General features: G+C 41.8%; 1 protein-coding gene across 6 annotated transcripts in view; it reads left to right on the top strand.

Moving 5' to 3' along the window:
• Positions 1–17,939, top strand: part of gdpd5b (glycerophosphodiester phosphodiesterase domain containing 5b) — an 85,113-nt gene extending 67,174 nt beyond the window's left edge. Inside the window, exons 11-18 of one of the 6 annotated variants that reach the window (XR_008563684.2) lie at positions 644–865; positions 1,008–1,165; positions 1,260–1,407; positions 2,830–2,912; positions 3,454–3,468; positions 9,883–9,995; positions 10,137–10,359; positions 10,446–11,438. Coding sequence is in view for 4 of the 6 variants with exons in the window: in XM_054742876.2 (XP_054598851.2) it covers positions 13,743–16,307 (2,565 nt within the window). In the remaining 2 variants the exon portion in view is untranslated. Of the gene's footprint in view, positions 1–643; positions 866–1,007; positions 1,166–1,259; positions 1,408–2,829; positions 2,913–3,453; positions 3,469–9,882; positions 9,996–10,136; positions 10,360–10,445 lie in introns of those variants that run through there. The other 5 variants (XR_008563685.2, XM_054742878.2, XM_054742879.2 and 2 more) reach the window with 5 other exon arrangements.
• Positions 17,940–19,449: the final 1,510 nt, after the last annotated feature.

Raw genomic sequence — 19,449 nt, 5'->3', positions numbered from 1 at the left:
CATAAATCCTGCCTACACATAGTACAGTTATTCTGTCTCATGCAGCAAGTTTTTTTTAAAGCTGGTTTACCTCGTCACTGTCATTCTTATGTGCGGCACCTAATATATTTGTCCATTATTTCTTTAGCCAGTTTTCAGTTTGGTCGATGTCTGAGCAATGTAATAAACTGTTAGCCTTTCATTCTAATGGGACTCTTAATAAAGGAAGTGCTTAGATTTGATGAGATGAGATTGCACACTGCAGAGAGATGGAGTGTGTCTGGGTTGGTTTCAGTCTTCGTTACTTTGGTCTTCCTCCATTTTCACTGCCTGTGTACACAAGACAGAGAAACTCAGAAGAATAGGAAGACTGGGTTCTTCTTTAACATATTTTACTTAATGAATATTGTTGTTTGATAAATCAAATGAAACATTTCTTGGAGGATTTATATAAAAATATCTGTTTTTCTGTAAGGAGTTCTTGATGCCAGCAAAAATATTGAGGAGATGTCTTAAAGCCTGCTGCTATTCTAGTATCATGTAGGCGTTTAAATGCTCTGCAGAAATCATAATCAATATTTGTTTTTGAAAGATATCAGGAGTAAAATTAATCTAGCAGCAGCAGCATTGTTTAAAAGTCCTATTACACCCGGTCTTGTTTCAGAACGACCCTTTCTGGACTGTGAACACCTTTTCAGTGAAGGAGAAGAACCTGACGTCCAACCAGCGTGTGTGCAGCCTGGAGCAGCTTCTAAAGCTGGCCTCCTATCACAACATCTCAGTGGTTTTCAGGTTGCAGAGACCCCCTCAGGACCACCCCTGCTTCCACAGCTGGATCAATGACACACTACAAGCAGTTCAGCGATCTGGAGTTCCTCCGAGCCTGGTAGGGAGGAACGACGACGTCCCTCAGCCAGATGTTTCTGAAACCTTTTCTTGTAACTCAGTTTAAAAGTAACTACAAGGCTGTCTTATTCACCGTGTGTGTAGATGACAGCTGTAAGTGTGTTCTGCTACAATGATTGTAGGTGATGTGGACTCCTGATGAGCAGAGGGCTCAGGTGAGACGGATTGCACCTGGTCTTGTTCAGACGTCGCTGGACAAACATGACCCACACACACTGCACAAGTCTGGCATCAGCAGGCTAATGCTCAGATACAGCCAAGTCAGTCCAAGTGACATCAGGTACACACACACACACACACACACACACCACGAGTTTGACCAGGTTTATGACCAGCGAATGAATCAGTGCATGATGGTTTATTACTGTTTTCAGAAACTTCTCCAAGAACAACATCAGCCTTACTCTCTACACCGTCAACGAGCCGTGGCTGTACTCCACGCTCTGGTGCAGCGGCGTGTCGTCGGTCTCCTCTGAGGCCCCACATGTCCTCAGAAAAGTGCTTTATCCTATCTGGCTCATGGTAAGAGCTATAAGAGCGTTTTGGTGTGTTAAATTTAAATATCCATAAATCCTCAAGAGACGAGTGGCTCTGAACCCTCTTCAGTACAGACTTCTAATCTTAGATCTTAGAATTATTTATTTAAAAGCCTGAAGGCTCTTGTGTCAAATACGCAATAACTATTACGTATTCTCTTCCCTGGGAATATTCATTCTGATGAGTTCCAGTGTGCAGATATGACCGAGTCTTCTTCTAATCGGTGTATTTAGTTTTCTTCGTTAGTCTTGTAGTTTGTGGACATCTGTGTTCATTAATAATAATCAGTAACTAACTTTATTTCCGGTTTTTAAGCCGTTTGGTTTTGTATAAATTTCTGTTGTGTGTCGAGTCTTGGTCTCCTCCTGAGTGTTTGAGTTTCCCTTCTTTTTGTAATAATGGGTTCATAAGGTCATTATTTTCTTATCACTCGGGACATTTCTCATTAACAGTTGGTCTGACGTGGTTTTCTCGTTTTTTGCTGTTTTAGTTTCTTCTGATCCCCAATCATGTTTAGATCCTGTTCATGGTTGACAGGCTTACAAATCCCCGCCTTAGCACAGAGGACCCCTCCCCAGTTTCCTGATGATCATGGTGACTCATGCGCTTCTGGAGCAGTCATCACCTGAAACATCTCCACTTACAGTTCAGGCCAAAAGTTTGGACACTCCTCATTCAATGTGTTTTCTTTATTTTCATGACCATGAACATTTACAAAGGGGCCAAAAAGTGCTGAACACCTCTGGGAACTGCTTCAAGACTGTTGGAAAACCATTTCAGGTGACTTCCTCTTGAAGCTCATCAAGAAAATGCCAAGAGTGAGCAAAGCAGTAATCAGAGTAAAGGGTGGCTATTTTGAAGAAAATAAAACATGTTTTCAGTTATTTCACCTGTTTTGGTTAAGTACATAACTCCACACCTGTTCATTCATAGTTCTGATGCCTTCAGTGATAATCTTCCGATGTAAATGGTCATGAGAATAAAAACAACATTGAATAAGAAGGTGTGTCCAAACTCTTGGCCTGTACTGTACATCCAGCTTGACCTTTCTCTCCATCTGTACGTGCAGTACAGGAGCAACCTCTGGCTGAAGACCGGGACATTAAAACTTTATTGAAAAAAGACAACTTGACATAACAGTGTTGGACTGATTTAGCATCATTGTCTCCTTTAATTCTTATATTTGGCTCCATCTAGTGGTGAAACAGGCAAAGCTGACGTGTGTGTGTGTGTGTGTGTGTGTGTGTGTGTGTGTGTGTGTGTGTGTGTGTGTGTGTGTGTGTGTGTGTGTGTGTGTGTGTGTGTGTGTGTGTGTGTGTGTGTGTGTGTGTGTGTGTGTGTGTGTGTGTGTGTGTGTGTGTGTGTGTGTGTGCGTGTGTGTGTGTGTGTGTGTGTGTGTGTGTTCAGGGGCCACGTGAATACGGTCTGATCTGGGTGTCTGCAGACCTCGTCTCCTTTGCTGTCGTTGTAGGAATATTCATTTTACAGAAGTAAGTACGGCCCACAGGTACGGACGCATCAAGTCACTCATGTTGTCAAATTATTAGGACACAAGCAAATATTACTGTTTTTTAATATGCTGAAATATTTCTGCACTACATGCATCAGTAGCTCGTCAACGTTGTTGGTGATTGATGTTTTAAGTTAAAGCCCTTTTAGTTGGTTTAATTTCTATTGTTTATGTCACAAACCACATGTGATGGTTTGTTTTCTCTTAGCTAAACTCTTCACACCCCTTAAGTTTCTATTGAGGACGGGTTCTGTTTGTTTTAGAGATGACCCCAGAGACAGCTGCTCTGTCCTCCAGTCCTCTGGAATGGACAGCTTTTTTATTCTTTTTCCTCTCCTTGTAACTCTCTGGTACAAATGTGTTTAGCTTGGCTGTGCTGCTCAGTAGCTTCTGCTGAACTGACCTCTCTTCTTCTACCCTCTTTTGTCCCTTTTTTATCTTTCTGCCTTTTTCCTTGTCTTCTCTCCTCTGCCTGACGTGCATGCTCATCTCCTCTGCTGCATTCTGGCACCTTGTCTCAGCTATCACATGATCAGGTAACCGGGTCACCTCTTGTGACCCCCAAATCTACTCTAATGTCACCCTGTTTCTGTTTCTGTTCACCCATAACTTAGTTTGATAGATTATTGGCATTTCCCTTCATTTCTTTGCTGCTCTAGTTATTATATGATCCATCTCATTTACATTCTCCTACAATAATTGCCACCATTCTTTATTCTCGGTTCTTTCTTTTTCCAGTCTCACCTGAACAATTGCTCTTAACCGCCGCCCTCTTTCTCTTTAGGAGACAACTTCTCAATTCATCCAAATCACAAATATATCCAGTGAAGTCACTAATACATAGTCTGGACTCATTAGGTCAGCTAAATGACAAAAATGAAATCTAGATCAGCCCTTTTAGTACCTCCGTCCGTTAGTCTCGGCTCATTGTGACTAATGTCCTCCACTTACAGTGGGGCAAAAAAGTATTTAGTCAGCCACCGATTGTGCAAGTTCTCCCACTTAATTACTGACCTCTGTCATCATTTTTACATCATAGGTACACTTCAACTGTGAGAGACAGAATGTGAAAAAGAAAAATCCATGAATTCACATGGCAGGATTTTAAAATAATTTATTTGTAAATCAGGTGGAAAATAAGTATTTGCTCACTTCAAACAAGGAAAATCTCTGGCTCTCACAGACCTGTAGCGTCTTCTTTAAGAAGCTTTTCTGTCCTCAACTCGTTACCTGTATTAATGGCACCTGTTTGAACACATTATCTGTATAAAAGACACCTGTCCACAGCCTCAAACAGTCAGACTCCAAACTCCACTATGGCCAAGACCAAAGAGCTTTCGAAGGACACCAGGAAAAGAATCGTAGACCTACACCAGACTGGGAAGAATGAATCTACAATAGGCAAGCAGCTTGGTGTGAAAAAATCAACTGTGGGAGCAATTATCAGAAAATGGAAGACAAACAAGACCACTGATAATCTCCCTCGATCTGGGGCTCCACGCAAGATCTCATCCCGTGGGGTAAAAATGATCATGAGAACGGTGAGCAAGAATCCCAGAACCACACGGGGGACCTGGTGAATGACCTGCAGAGAGCTGGGACCACAGTAACAAAGGTCACCATCAGTAACACACTACAATGGCAGGGAATTAAATCCTGCAGTGCCAGGCGTGTTCCGCTGCTGAAGCCAGTGCATGTCCAGGCCCGTCTGAAGTTTGCCAGAGAGCACATGAATGATACAGCAGAGGACTGGGAGAATGTCATGTGGTCAGATAAAACCAAAGTAGAACTTTTAGGTATAAACTCAACTCGTCATGTTTGGAGGAAGAAGAATACTGAGTTGCATCCCAAGAACACCATACCTACTGTGAAGCATGGGGGTGGGAACATCATGCTTTGGGGCTGTTTTTCTGCTAAGGGGACAGGACGACTGATCCGTGTTAAGGACAGAATGAATGGGGCCATGTATCGTGAGATTCTGAGCCAAAACCTCCTTCCATCAGTGAGAGCTTTGAAGATGAAACGTGGCTGGGTCTTCCAACACGACAATGATCCCAAACACACCGCCCGGGCAACAAAGGAGTGTCTCCGTAAGAAGCATTTGAATGTCCTGGAGTGGCCTAGCCAGTCTCCAGACCTCAACCCCATAGAAAATCTGTGGAGGGAGTTGAAAGTCCGTGTTGCTCGGCGACAGCCCCAAAACATCACCGCTCTCGAGAAGATCTGCATGGAGGAATGGGCCAAAATACCAGTTACTGTGTGTGCAAACCTGGTAAAGACCTATAGTAATCGTTTGACCTCTGTTATTGCCAACAAAGGTTATGTTACAAAGTATTGAGTTGAATTTTTGTTATTGACCAAATACTTATTTTCCACCCTGATTTACAAATAAATTCTTTAAAAATCCTGCAATGTGAATTCATGGATTTTTTTCACATTCTGTCTCTCACAGTTGAAGTGTACCTATGATGAAAATTACTGACCTCTGTCATCATTTTAAGTGGGAGAACTTGCACAATCGGTGGCTGACTAAATACTTTTTTGCCCCACTGTAGATTTCAGAAAGCTGTCCCCATTAGAGACGTGGCTCTGCTGGCTCACGCCCACGCATGCAGCCAGAATCTACATTACAGCTAAATATTCAGCAATGATGATTAATTCATAATAATTTACATAATCACACTGAAGTTGAGTAATCGGGTATATTATAAAAAGTAAATCCCTTTGAACCTTAAGAGCACTGACTCACCAAAAGCCAGCAGGATCTGAACCCAAATGTATTTATTAGCGACTTATGAATGGATGAAACACCAAAGGTGTGCGCTAACAAAAACCTCACCCCCATTAGAGATGAGGTCGGAGCTGGGTGATCATGTGATCGCATTTCTTTTCTGTTCCATCATGGTGATCAGCTGAGTTTATTGATCAAAAATGACGGAAGTGTGTGGGATCGGGAGGGGGCGGTAAAGACTCTTACACGTGAGTTGCCCGCCAACTTTAAGCGAGAAAAAGAAGCAGCAGCAGTGTTTGGCCCAATCTCAACTCTCGCGCTTGACCTGCAGTATTGGACCCTTCATTCACGCGTTCCCGGCCAGGGGTGCAGGTGCGTAGGGCGTCCCGATTCTCAAGTGCGGAAGTTGACCACGCCCTCATTGCACCCTTAATCTGCACTTCACCCAAGTCCGCAGCGATGCGGACCTCGGGCAAGGGTATGACCCACAAGCCATTGCTGCTGGAGAAAAGGCTCAAGTTCCTTTTCTGAAAATACGTATTTTCTAATGAAATTGGTTAATTTTAGGACGATTATTTGATGCTCTAAAACTTTTAGACAAATTAGCAATAAATGTAAATTTATTTCAAATAACTGTTTGGCTGTTTGTTTAACCCTTAAAAAAAGCTACTCTGGGGACCCTCGCACACAAAAAAATGCATTTTAATAAAATGTGTATTAAAAATTATATAATATTTCTAAAGTCAACTTTTTTTTCCACAGATTCTTTCCTTAGCTTCAGTCCTCACTAAACATAATAAAATGTTTGAGTGTTTTTTAGATTTAACTCCTTTAGTGCCATGTTTTGTCAAAACAATGTAAGCCTAAATCATTTTTTGTGTTAGAAAAATGCTCAAACAATGATGGCCATTTGAAAGTTTATTGTAACAACAGTGTGGGTGTGGGTGGGTGGGTGCGTGTGTGCGTGCTGCAAACAGTGCACACAACTGTGGAGTGCTCCTTGCAGACAGCCAGGTCACATTTGGAGCAGAAGTGGGCAAACATGCTTCGCTTGCCTTGGCAGAGATGGCACCTTTCTTTCATCCTCCTCTCTTCCTCCGGAGGTCTGCTCTGCGCTGGTCGACCCGTCTCCGCTCCGGGAACGGTACACTCCATCCAGGATCAGCAGCCCAAAATATGCCCGCAGCTCTGTCGCGTCAGTCAACATCCACTCGGCATTTCTCCGGATCCCCTCCATATGTTCGTGTGGCGAACGATCAGGTTGAGGATTTCATCCGTAATAAAAAAAATAAAACAATGCTCAATGTTTTCTGTTCGGCTCACAGTATACAGAGTGATACTGGAACGCGGGATTTTTTTCTCATTGAAAATGATGGCTCTCCTGCGGCATGCCGCTCTTTGAACTCCACGTAGAATTATCTGCTCCTCCCTCCTCCAGGTCTTCATCAGAGTCAGACTGTGGGCCTGCTGGGACCAAACTTTCATCCTCTGAGTCCACAGAGTCATAGTCAGAAGACGAGCTTTCCCCGCTGGACAGTGTTGGTTCCTGCTGGGCTTCTAGCTCACAAAAAAGTTCACAGGCTTGTGATACATTGAGACGTCATGCCATTTTTGCAGTGGAAAAAACTAATCCCAATCTGAGCCGTCTTTATAAGCGTTTTCAGCAAGAACACAGGTGTAAACATTGATTGATGCAGGCATTTGTTTTTACAGGCTGCATCTTTGAAGTTATAGCTGTTGATACTTGTGTGTTCATGAGCTTTGATCTGTTCAAAAAGTTGTATTCTTGTCAGCATTACAACTTGTAACTGTAAATAAATTAGTAACTTCTGACAATTTGCAGCACATTCAGTTTATATCTAGCTACCACAAAGTTATGGTGTAGATCAAAGAGTCTTACAGTGACATAGAAAGCCCCCCCCCCCCCCCCCCCCAATAAACCCACCAAAGCATGAAAAAAATCTTTCCTCTAACTTGTCTAATGCATTTAGTCATAAGTGCGTGTTTGTGTGCAGAAAGAAACGCTCACAAAAAACACATAAATCTGTTTAAGGTTTCTTGAATCACTGATATTAGACTTGGTGGGAACTGATTTTTCTAATGAAAACTGAAAAAAAACACAGCCCCATAGATCATGAAAACACATGCACACTAGTCTATGACAAAATGAACCAAAGCTTCCTCCCAGTTTCTCTTTAAGCTGAATTTAACATCATTTTATCATCATGAAACAAAAGAATAAAGTGGAACAAGAACTTCTATCTTCTATTTATCTCTACTTTTAACTTCTCCGTGTCCCTAAATAAAAGAGACAGATGATAACTCTGCAGTCACTGACCCCGCTCCCTCCCCAAGACCGGATCTCCCAACATCACAGCACTCGGTCTGACTGAGCGCTTCCAGGAGAAACAATAATGAACTTATGAAAATAATAACGCGTGTTTGGAGGAGCATCCTCTGATCTCTCTCTCTTTCTCTTTCTTTCTTTCTTTCTTTCTTTCTCTCTTCTTTCTCTCTCTCTCTCTCTCTCTTTCTCTCAGTCGCTGATGGAACGAGCGGAGCGCGCTGCGCGACAACCCGCTCAATTAACATAATTCACAGCCCAAATCCAACAGAACCGATCGGGCTGATTCGGTTCGGTCTCGGGTTACAACTCCGGCGCTCAGCCCTGCAGTACCACATAAAGGCAGACCAAAGTTTCCTACCTGGTACATGTAGACAACCACCACTCTGACACATCTGGATGCTACACTGGTGCCGCCATTAAAATAACAAAACCACATTCCACCGTCATTGATTATTCTTCTATGATGCAGAATCGTTTATGCCTGCACCTCATGCATCGATTATTTGATTATTTTCCACAGCTCTATCTATTCTACACCTCCCGGTCGGCAGTCAGGGGTGGGGGTGCGCGCGGGGTTTGGGGGCCATAAATAGAGGGCTCGCGGGCCGGACGTGGCCCGCGAGCCGTCATTTGCGGATCACTGCCTTACAGCGTACTTTCTCCAAGTGCACTTTGCGGAAGTCCACAGGGAGCAGTGTGTGTATTGAGATTGGGCCTTTGAGACAAGTCAGTTTCCACGTTCCTGCTCTGCTGCTGCGGGGGAGAAGATTTGTCCGTTCCCACTATCAGAACTCCAGAGTCATTTAATTGAACCTTCGCTGTATTCGCGTGTCTCCATTTTACTAGCCCGGTCCAAAAGGATGATTTTCCAAACCAACAGGGAACCGAGCAGGAAAACCTGGTGGAGTTGCGGAGTGAAACCTCTGGTTAACTCCTGCTGATTGGTTGTAACTGGATGGGAAATGACATCAGCAGTCACCGCCAAAACAACCAGCATCTGTAAAATTAAGAGTTGTTGGTTTTGTGAAATAGAAGGAATAGATTTCAGTTTTTTATTTTTTAATTTAGCGCTGCTTTATAAAAGCAATTTTAAAAAGCAGTGATTTAAATCGAGATTAAGGATTAAAATATATAGTGATCTTTATTTTTTTCCATCTGGCCTTGGCCCAGGTGAGGTGATAAACTTATTAATGCATGTTTGTGTTTTAGTGTACATAAAGAATAAATGTAAACTGTGGATCAGTGTTTAGATCCTTTGTTTTTTCTCCATTTAAGCAGCTTTGTTACTGATGGCCGCTCCGGTTCACACTCCCATGAGCCGGTTCCAGTGTTTCTGTCAAGCTGAAGTATAAACTTGTGACAATATTTTCACTCAGCGTTTCAGTTTGTTTCTTCATCCATCATCTCCTCTGAGACCGAAACCTGGTCTGTTCTGGTGGCCGCTGCTGTTAGCCTGGCCTGCCAGACTCCTCCTCTGTCTAATTCTGCACTTTCTCTGTACAGAATTAGACAGAGGAGGAGTCTGGCAGGCCAGGCTACACTGCTATAGCTTTGCTAACAGATGTTTCTGCTCATTTTGTCCACCAGTTTCTTGAATCTTAGACCAGAGTCAGTTGTGAGCCTTTGTGGGTTTATTTACCCAGTTCATACATCAGAGGTGTTTCAGGTGTCTGAAAGGATCAGAACATTTATGTGAATAGGATTTTAGTCCACTCTTGACTTGATCTCAAAGATCACTGAAGCAAAGTTCCTAGTAACACAACAAAGTGTGTACCAGCACTTCAGAGGCCTATCAAATGAAAATGTTGCTGTTGGTACTAAAAGGAAGTGAGGCAGCACCCTCTGGATCTGACCCTATATGTGACCCTGCAGGTATCGGATGAGCGGCATGCGCAGCTACAACCCTGAACAGATCATGCTGAGCGCCACGGTCAGGACGTCCAGTCGAGACATGAATGTGATGAAAGAGAAACTGATCTTCTCTGGTAAGGCTGTGGCAGGAGGAGGAAGCCATGCCTCAGTGTGTTCCAACTCTTGGCCTGCCTCTTCATCCCAGCGTGTGTGTGTGTGGTGTGTGTGTGTGTGTGGTGTGTGTACATTCTCACTCCATCTCTTTCATGTTGAAGGTCAGCCTCCGTAATCGCCTCCCTCTACCATCCTTTGTGTGATGTGTAACACCTCCTGACCATCCTACCACCTCCAAGCATGGACCTGTTCTTTTAACATCCAAACATCTCCCTTTTTCTGCTTCGCCCTCCTTCTCCTTCTCCCTTCTTACTCCCCAATCCTCCAACTGGAGGGGAGCTCATAGTTGTCTGTCTCGACAGGCTCTAGTCCTGGGGAACTAAAGTAAGTTGCTGCGGTGTATGTGTGATGAAGCTGACAGGTTAGAAGAGTAATGCTGGTTTTTATATTTATCATGTGTCAACACCTAGAGGTGAGAAACGGAGGCGGCGCTGAGGAACTGTACGAGGAGCATGGCTACGGCTAAGACAACCACTGATGTTCACCTCCTCCTGTTTGGATCTGCTGTAACATGAAGCCATGGTTCACCAGTAGGAACTCTCCTCAGGCCTGCTGATGAACTCACACATACCCTGTTGATTTGTGTACATGTTTGTTTTTCCTCTGACTACCTGGTGGGTGGATCTGTGGCGATGGAGGCTCACACAGGATTTAAAGCACTTCTTAAAGACATCTTCTGAATCTGGGGGTTCCTGCTGCTACATGGAAATGTGAAGAGGCTCCTGCGGCTTTCTTTACATGAAGCTATTCTCCCAAAGCTGTTAATTATTATTTAAGGACCGTAAAGCGTGGAGGTGAATTTCTCTCTACAAAGCTTTTATTCAGCATGATTCTCCTGCCTCCATGCAGAATAATAGTATTTATATTTAAAAACAAACTGTTTACAGATGTCTTGCCTTCACCCAGTGCACGTGACGTATTTTGATACTCCCACCCGTCTGATTAGTGCATCCATCATGAGGATCATCTGAACTTCATGGGAGCTGTGCTCCTGTGAAGCAAGAACTGGTCAAAATGGTTTGCAGCTATGTGTGTGTGTGTGTGTGTGTGTGTGTGTGTGTGTGTGTGTGTGTGTGTGTGTGTGTGTGTGTGTGTGTGTGTGTGTGTGTGTGTGTGTGTGTGTGTGTGTGTTTACCTTGTGCAGTGTTATATTGAGAGTGTTGTAATATATCAAAGGTGAGCTTCTCCAGTGTTGGGGGACTTGGACTTGCAGTATATCTGTGGTGTTTTTAGTGTTGACTAATGTGATGCATGTACCTGCTGGTGGGCTTAGATTTGGGGAATTAAACCAACTGAAGGGAACTTATAGATATTTTAATGCGCAGCACATTCCAGAATGGCTGCTTCCGTTTTATTTTCTATTTGTTTGAATGGCTGAGAAGTAAAGATGAAATAACATAATATTTTTATGTATTCTGTCGATTTATTGGTGTTTATTCTTGCCTATATAAGTAGGTATTCAAAAACAAACTATACATTTACTTTGTCCAGCCTGTTTAAGGTCAAAAGTCAGACATTCTCCTTCAGGATTTCTGGCAGACTGCAGCCTTAAACCATCACACATTTGACTGTTGGTGTGTGTTTCTGAAATGGGAAACACCTCCCTGTTGCACTTAAGTGAGTAAGGATGCTTTTCCATCCTCTGCTGGATCAAAACTGTTATTACAGGTAGCGTTCATAAAGTTAAACAATATAAAACTCAGCAGCACATCTGTGGATTCCTTACAAATTAATTATACCACTTAAGATTACTGCAGGTTTTAAATTGGTGTTAACAGCATAATGAGAGTCTGAAAGTCTTCACTCATACAAACTAACTACTAAAACTCAACAAAGCTATTTTAATTACGTGTTCAAGATTAAATCAATGAGCTACAGCTGGAGCTAGCAGATAGCTACAAAACGGAACATTTTAAGGCTTTATTAAGATAAGGAGGCTAAATATTATCTAAAAAGTGGCTAAAAAGAACAAACATGTAGTGCCAGCTTTCAGACACTAGATGACAGCAGCTCTCCATCTTCCTTTTTCTAAATGCTGTCCCCATCCCAGCTCATGAAGAATGGGAACAAAAACAAAAGTGTTGCGTTTATTTTAGTTAGGTGTAAATGTGGTCAGCCAGGAATTACTAAGTAGGTGAAAACATGATTTAGATATTTTTATGTCGTTTTATGTATTTTATTAGTGTAACTTGCACCCACACTATTTAGATATCTGTTATTTTAATTCTGTTTGGATATAAATGCCTAACCAGGGACAAGGGCTGTAAATTAGCCTCAGGCTAAAGCCTTATTTATACTGCATCTGTTGCTTATGGTGGTAGTGTTTCGTTGTACAGTCCCTGTAAAAGTAAAGGACACATACACATACATGATGTAAGGAGACGAACACTAAGGCAGTAAAACCTGGTACAATGAACCAGAAAACGTACAGAATGTCAATGCTTTGAGTTGGTAAGAAAGCTAACCATGAATTACAAAGAACTACAAAAAATACTGTAACAGGAATTAAGCAGACCAAAACTAAAGCAGAAAACTAACAGAGTGTAATGAAGCATTACAAACAGCGGTCAGCCACAAAGTCGTCTTCCCTCACTGCAGGGTTTTATGTTTACAGCCAGATCTTGATGAGTTTTGTGAAGAAAATGTGAACTCATCGCTATAATAACCTTTCTGTCCTGTTTTGCTACAGTTCCAGTTTTTATAATAAAAGAACTGAAAAACGGCAGTTATTAATAAATCCTGTTACATTTGATCACACTGTTGGACTAACTATATCTGTTGGCCCTACTGGGGTTATTTTATAATTTAATTGTTAGACTATCTCATGTCTACACTTTAATAGGTTAAGGCTGCTACAGCAGATCTCTCAGCATCTCATTTAATCTGTAGCAATTAATTGAAATGTTATTCAAAGCTGATTTAGTTTTATTTTTCAGCTGTTTTCATTATTCTAGAAGAGAAACAGACCTGCTGGGCAAAATAGGGCAGTTTTATTATATTTCATACCCAGGTAAGGCACACATGTTTATCCTATTTATTTGTTGTATTATTTTTTATTGAATGAAATAAATGTGAGGGGGATAAAAGTAGCCAATCGTAGTAGAGCCCTTCTAGCCAATCAGAGGCGAGAAAGGCGGGATCTTCCTTGGACATCCTACGATTCCAAAGCTGGCGTTCAATTCTGCTTGTAACCAAGCGAAATCCCACGAGCTACGGTGTCCTGTTTGGAAAAACGTCTCAGAACTGCTGAGAGAACTGAGAACACGCCACACACATAAACATGTTTAAAAAAATATTTGTATCAGGCTATTATATAGTGTTTTTTTTTTATTCGTTTTAGGAATTTTTATTGCAAGTATGTTTATTTTTCTATGTACGTATTTTGTGCTCATATGTATGAAGTACTTGGACATCGGGCCAAATAGGAATTTCATTGTGCACAGACGTTTTTTTTTTATTGTGCGAGGAAGTGTGCCACTGCGCATATGAAGCGTCATTATAAACAAAAGCACGTGCTTTGTTGCCATGGTAACAACAACCCCTTTGATCACCAGACGCTCCTGGAGCCTAACTATTACGTCATCTCCGCGCTTTGCTCATTTGACTTCTGACGTCATAGAGCGAGGACATCTCTGCACAGACACACGGATCTACAAACGTTTAGCTTTTCATTTTCACTTTTCTCTCAACAAATATTAACTACAAACATGCGTTTTGGATTTAACACGTCACATTTTGCTAATGGTATTAATGTTATCAAGAAAAAACTGAAAAAGAAGTCAAAACAAGTTCCCATCCGAAATAATTTGACAGCGGATGAATTCAAAGAGAATGTTACAGAGACGTCCGCTAAACCAATGGAGGTTAAAGGGCTGGTGGACACTCTATCCTGTAATGTAGAATATTCTTCCACAGCTATGGATAAGATGAAGAAAGATTTGGAAGATTATCAGGTCACCATTTTTTATCTGGCTAAAGCCCTGAAAGAAGAAAAGGAGCAAAACATTCAACTAAAGATGTCTCTAGCTGCTGCTATGGATAAGATGAAGAAAGATTTGGAAGATTATCAGTTCACTATTTTTAATCTGACTAAGGACCTGACAGAACAAAAGGAGCAAAACATTCAACTAAAGATGTCTCAAGTTGCTGCTATGGATAAGATGAAGAAAGATTTGGAAGATTATCAGGTCACTGTTGTTAATCTGTCTAAGCAAAACATTCAACTAAAGATGTCTCTAGCTGCTGCTATGGATAAGATGAAGAAAGATTTTGAAAATGATCAGGTCACCGTTGTTAATCTGACTAAGGACCTGACAGAACTAAAGGAGCAAAACATTCAACTAAAGATGTCTCAAGCTGCTGCTATGGATAAGATGAAGAAAGATTTGGAAGATTATCAGTTCACTATTTTTAATCTGACTAAGGACCTGACAGAACAAAAGGAGCAAAACATTCAACTAAAGATGTCTCAAGTTGCTGCTATGGATAAGATGAAGAAAGATTTGGAAGATTATCAGGTCACTGTTGTTAATCTGTCTAAGCAAAACATTCAACTAAAGATGTCTCTAGCTGCTGCTATGGATAAGATGAAGAAAGATTTTGAAAATGATCAGGTCACCGTTGTTAATCTGACTAAAGACCTGAAAGAACAAAAGGAGCAAAACATTCAACTAAAGATGTCTCAAGTTGCTGCTATGGATAAGATGAAGAAAGATTTTGGAAATGATCAGGTCACCGTTGTTAATCTGACTAAAGACCTGAAAGAACAAAAGGAGCAAAACATTCAACTAAAGATGTCTCTAGCTGCTGCTGAAAACAGGATGGCCTCATTCCAAGCTGAAACTAGAAAACTTGAGCAGGAGTTAGATAAGTGTCAAAGCGTTATCATAAATTTGACCAAAAAGCTGCAGAATAAGAAAGAAGATAAAGTCCAATCGATGGAGTGGGTCACGGGATCAGAGAAAAGTCCCATTTGCACACAGAATGAGAAATTCTCATTTCATATTTCCCCTCAAACTGAATCTCCTGTCATGAGAAATGTCACGACTGATCCAGTTTTGGTGAGAAATACAAAACCAGCAGCTAAAATTGAAGAAATTCCCACCAAAGCTGAACCAGTGTTAATTCCTGTTAGAAAACCAGCGTCTGAAAAAGATTCTGGTGTCCAAAATCAGACCGTTTCAGAGCAAAAGCGGGTTCCTGCTTTGTTACCAGGGAGGCTGTTAAAAACTGTGGCAACATCCGATCAAAACAAAGCCTTTGGAAAATCAGGACTGGCCACAAAGGAGGAAAAAGATTCTGTCCAATCAAATGAGAAGAGAGAGAAAATGAAGACGGAAACTAAAATGAAATCTCCCACACCAGTTAAAGGACGTGGGCTGGTGAAAAACGTTGCTGGTTTCACAAAACAGGAGGAAAAAACAGTTCAAAGTTATTTTCACAGTCCAGAGAAAATCTTCTGCCAGTTATCAAACTGTGCAAATAACTGCTGGATGAATTCTTCGGTACAGGCGATTGCAAACCTGCAAACTGTCAAAACAGCTCTCAGTGGCTGTGCCCGAGAACATCTGATGCCTTCACCAGTTCCCTTGTTTTCTGAATTTTTCCTCAAAGTTCTGAATAATCCAGGGAGATATTTCTCCTCAGGAGAAATCCTCCCAGTTCTGAAGGACATTAGCTGGCACATCCCATCATTACAGCTGGCAAAACAGAATGACATCGCTGATTTTCTGAACCCTGTCCTGAAATGGCTCGATGATTGTGGCGTTCAGTCATCTCTGGAGGTGAGTCACGTGCGCCACTGCAACAACTGTGGACAGGACTCCACAGACACAAACAGCGTGGGAAACTTGGCTTTCATGTTTACAACACAGCCAAACGACTCCACCAAAGCCCTTCTGGATCGAATGATATTCGACAACGCCACTGTGAAGACCTGCAGCTCCTGCCAATCAAAAACGAGCTGCAGCAGTTATCTTAATTCCCCTGATGTGGTGGCTTTATATCTGCCCAGAGGTTTTTCAGGCAGAGACTTAGTTATACCGGATGCAACCATAGAAATCCCTCAGCAGACTGGAGCACAGAAGTACAACTTAGCTTCTGTCATCTGCCACGAACAGCTGTTATTTGGTAGTGCCCACTTTTACACGTATGTGAATTATAGAAACCAGTTTATAAAAGCCAACGACACGAGCATTTCAGTTGCAAAGTCCAAAGGAAAGAAGGACATGTATGAAAATGGAATCATCTACGTTTATGAAAGATGTTCGTAAGATCTTATTAGCTGTGCCACTTGCAGCAGAAACTTGTGGGCCATTCCCATCTGTACCGGGTCGGCCCGGGCCGGATAGCGTAGGTTTTTTACATATCTGGGTGGCCTGGTATTTTTCCGGGCCAACCAAGGCTCATTCTCAGCCCTCTTCTGGAGGGGGTCTGCTTCAGGCCAACCAGGGCCAACACACCCACTGCTGACAGCAAATTCACACCTTCCATTAGAGTAAGCCTCTGATTGGTGGGTAGAATCAGCCCACATGGGCTTAAGACAAGGATGTGTGGAATCAACCGGGCCAGGCTGGGGCCGACTGGGGCTACCCGGCCCGGGCCGACCCGGTACAGGTGGGAATGGCCCAATAAAGACCAGCTTAACCAGTCCTAGAGAGCCGGGAAGGTTGAAATATTTACATCAGGTCAGTTAGTGACTCTGTATCCAGGAGGACGTTTGATGGAGAATTATAAAACAGACCGCTTTAGAGGTCAACATGATAGATACCAAGGCTCTAAAGAGAGACAAAACATAACGACCCTCGGAGCCTGTAACACAGAGAACACACACACACACACACACACAAATATAAATATATATTAAATCCACAGCACAATATCATAATTTATGCATCAAATAATACAAACACAAGCACTGTTCGATCTTTATTATTGATTACTTTTCTGTTATTTATTAACATACTATTTTATACATTTAGTTACTTATTCCATCTTATTCACATGAAGGCGTCATATTTTAGCTTCTCACACACACATCTATGGGTGCACTAAGGTTTGTCTCATGGAACGTACATGGGGCTGGCTCCATAGAGAAAAGGTTAAAGATTTTTGATCAGCTAAAGAGAGTGCAAGCAGACGTAATATTGTTACAAGAGATCTGCCACATCCGCAGATGAACTTAAAACACATGAGTTTCCCAGCATGTTCTCTGCCTGCTATAACTCTAGGCAAAGAGGTGTAGCTATTTTAATACACAAAAACATCAATTTCACAGTATTGGACACAGTCTCTGATCCAGAGGGTAGATTTATAATGTTAAAAATATCTGTACAGAACCAAAGCTTATGTATTGTCAGCATATACTGTCCAAATATTGATGACCCTCCATTCTTTCATAATTTTTTCTCTGTACTCTCCGAACACTTGGACTGTCCACTCATACATGGAGGTGATTTTAATTTTTGGATGTCTTTAACAGACAGGCTCAGTACAGCTGGGACTCAGCGCAATTGGCAATCCACCAACATAGTTAAACAGTACATGAGTGATTATGGGCTTTGTGATGCATGGCGATCTCTTCATCCTAACCGTAGAGAGTATACTTATTTCTCGCACATCCATCACTCTCATTCACGTTTGGATTATTTTCTACTTAGCAGCTCATTGTTGGCTGACATTTCAGACACTGAGATACACCCCATTGTTGTCAGCGACCATGCTCCGGTTTCTTTAACTCTGGTAAACAAGAAGACAATCCCACCAAGCAAATCTATGGCAAGCCAAATGAGCATTTATTCTGATATCAGGATATCAGCCAGAATTGTCATGAACATGTAAGCCATTTCTGTCCACTAGTTAACTAGTTAGACATGTTTGTGTCAACTAGTTAAATATCGAGGGTGAAAATGTGCCCACTAGTTAACTAGTGACAGCAGAAATGTGCACTAGTTAACTAGTGAACACATTTAGGCTTCAGTAGTTAACTAGTTGACACAAAAACTGCTCACTAGTTAACTAGTAAAAGCAGAAATGCATACCAGTCAGCTACTTGAAGGTATTTGTCTCACTAGTTAACTAGTGAGGGTCAAAATGTGCACACTAGTTAACTTGTGGTAGACATAAATGTGCACTAGTTAACTAGTGAACACATTTTGGCTTCACTAGTTAACTAGTTGACACATAAATGGCTCACTAGTTAACTAGTAAAGACCAAAATGCATGCCAGTCAGCTAGTTGAAGGTTTTTGTGTCTCACTAGTTAACTAGTGATGGCCAAAATGTGCACACTAGTTAACTTGTGGTAGACATAAATGTGCACTAGTTAACTAGTGAACACATTTTGGCTTCACTAGTTAACTAGTTGACACATAAATGGCTCACTAGTTAACTAGTAAAGGCCAAAGTGCATACCAGTCAGCTAGTTGAAGGTTTTTTGTGTCTCACTAGTTAACTATTGATGGCCAAAATGTGCACACTAGTTAACTAGTGAAGGCATAACTCCTAACTAGTTAACTAGTTGGAGTAGGTCAGTGCCACTAGTTAACTAGTGAACCATTAATGGCTCACTAGCTAGCTAGTTGATGGCAGCAGGCTCACTAGTTACCTAGTTGATGCATCCATTGTCCAAACTAGTTAACTAGTGAGGACATAAATGTATACTAGTAAACTAGTTCAAGTCTACATTCACACTAGTTAGCTAGTTGCGCAGAATTCTAATTAGGAGGCGGCAAATTTCTCAAATTAAGACTCTCTATTGGCTCCCTGTGTCAAAATAAAATATGACAACCAATCACAGTGCGGAATTTTGTAAAATCCCACCCCAAACATTTGCATGCAGCACACAAGTTAACATGCTGGCCAGAGGAACCTCAGCTAGTGAACTAGTAGTGGCTTCAGTGTGACACTTACATGTAAACTTGTGAAGGCGGAACTGCTCACTAGTTAACTAGAGAGGGTACAAATGTCCACTAGTTAACTAGTGAGGTGCAAAATAAGTGTCACTAGTTCACTAGTGGGCCCCAAAACGCCCACAAGTTAACTAGTAAGGTGCGGATATGCTCACTAGTTAACTAGTGAGGTGCAGATTTGCTCACTAGTTAACTAGTGTGCCCTAAAGTGCCCACTAGTTAACTAGAAAGGTGCAAAAAAGCATCACTAGTTAACTTGTAAAGTGCAGATATGCTCACTAGTTAACTAGTGGGCCCCAAAATGCCAACAAGTTAACTAGTAGGGTGCGGGTTTGCTCACTAGTTAACTAGTGAGGCACAGATATGCTCACTAGTTAACTAGTGATGTGCGGATTTGCTCACTAGTTAACTATTGAGGTGCAGATTTGCTCACTAGTTAACTAGTGCGCCCTAAAGCACCCACTAGTTAACTAGTAAGGTGCAAAAAACATCACTAGTTAACTTGT

Source organism: Nothobranchius furzeri, chromosome 13 (assembly GCF_043380555.1).
Source record: "Nothobranchius furzeri strain GRZ-AD chromosome 13, NfurGRZ-RIMD1, whole genome shotgun sequence".
NCBI classification, from domain to species: domain Eukaryota; kingdom Metazoa; phylum Chordata; class Actinopteri; order Cyprinodontiformes; family Nothobranchiidae; genus Nothobranchius; species Nothobranchius furzeri.
This window is presented reverse-complemented; position numbering and strand designations above follow the sequence as displayed.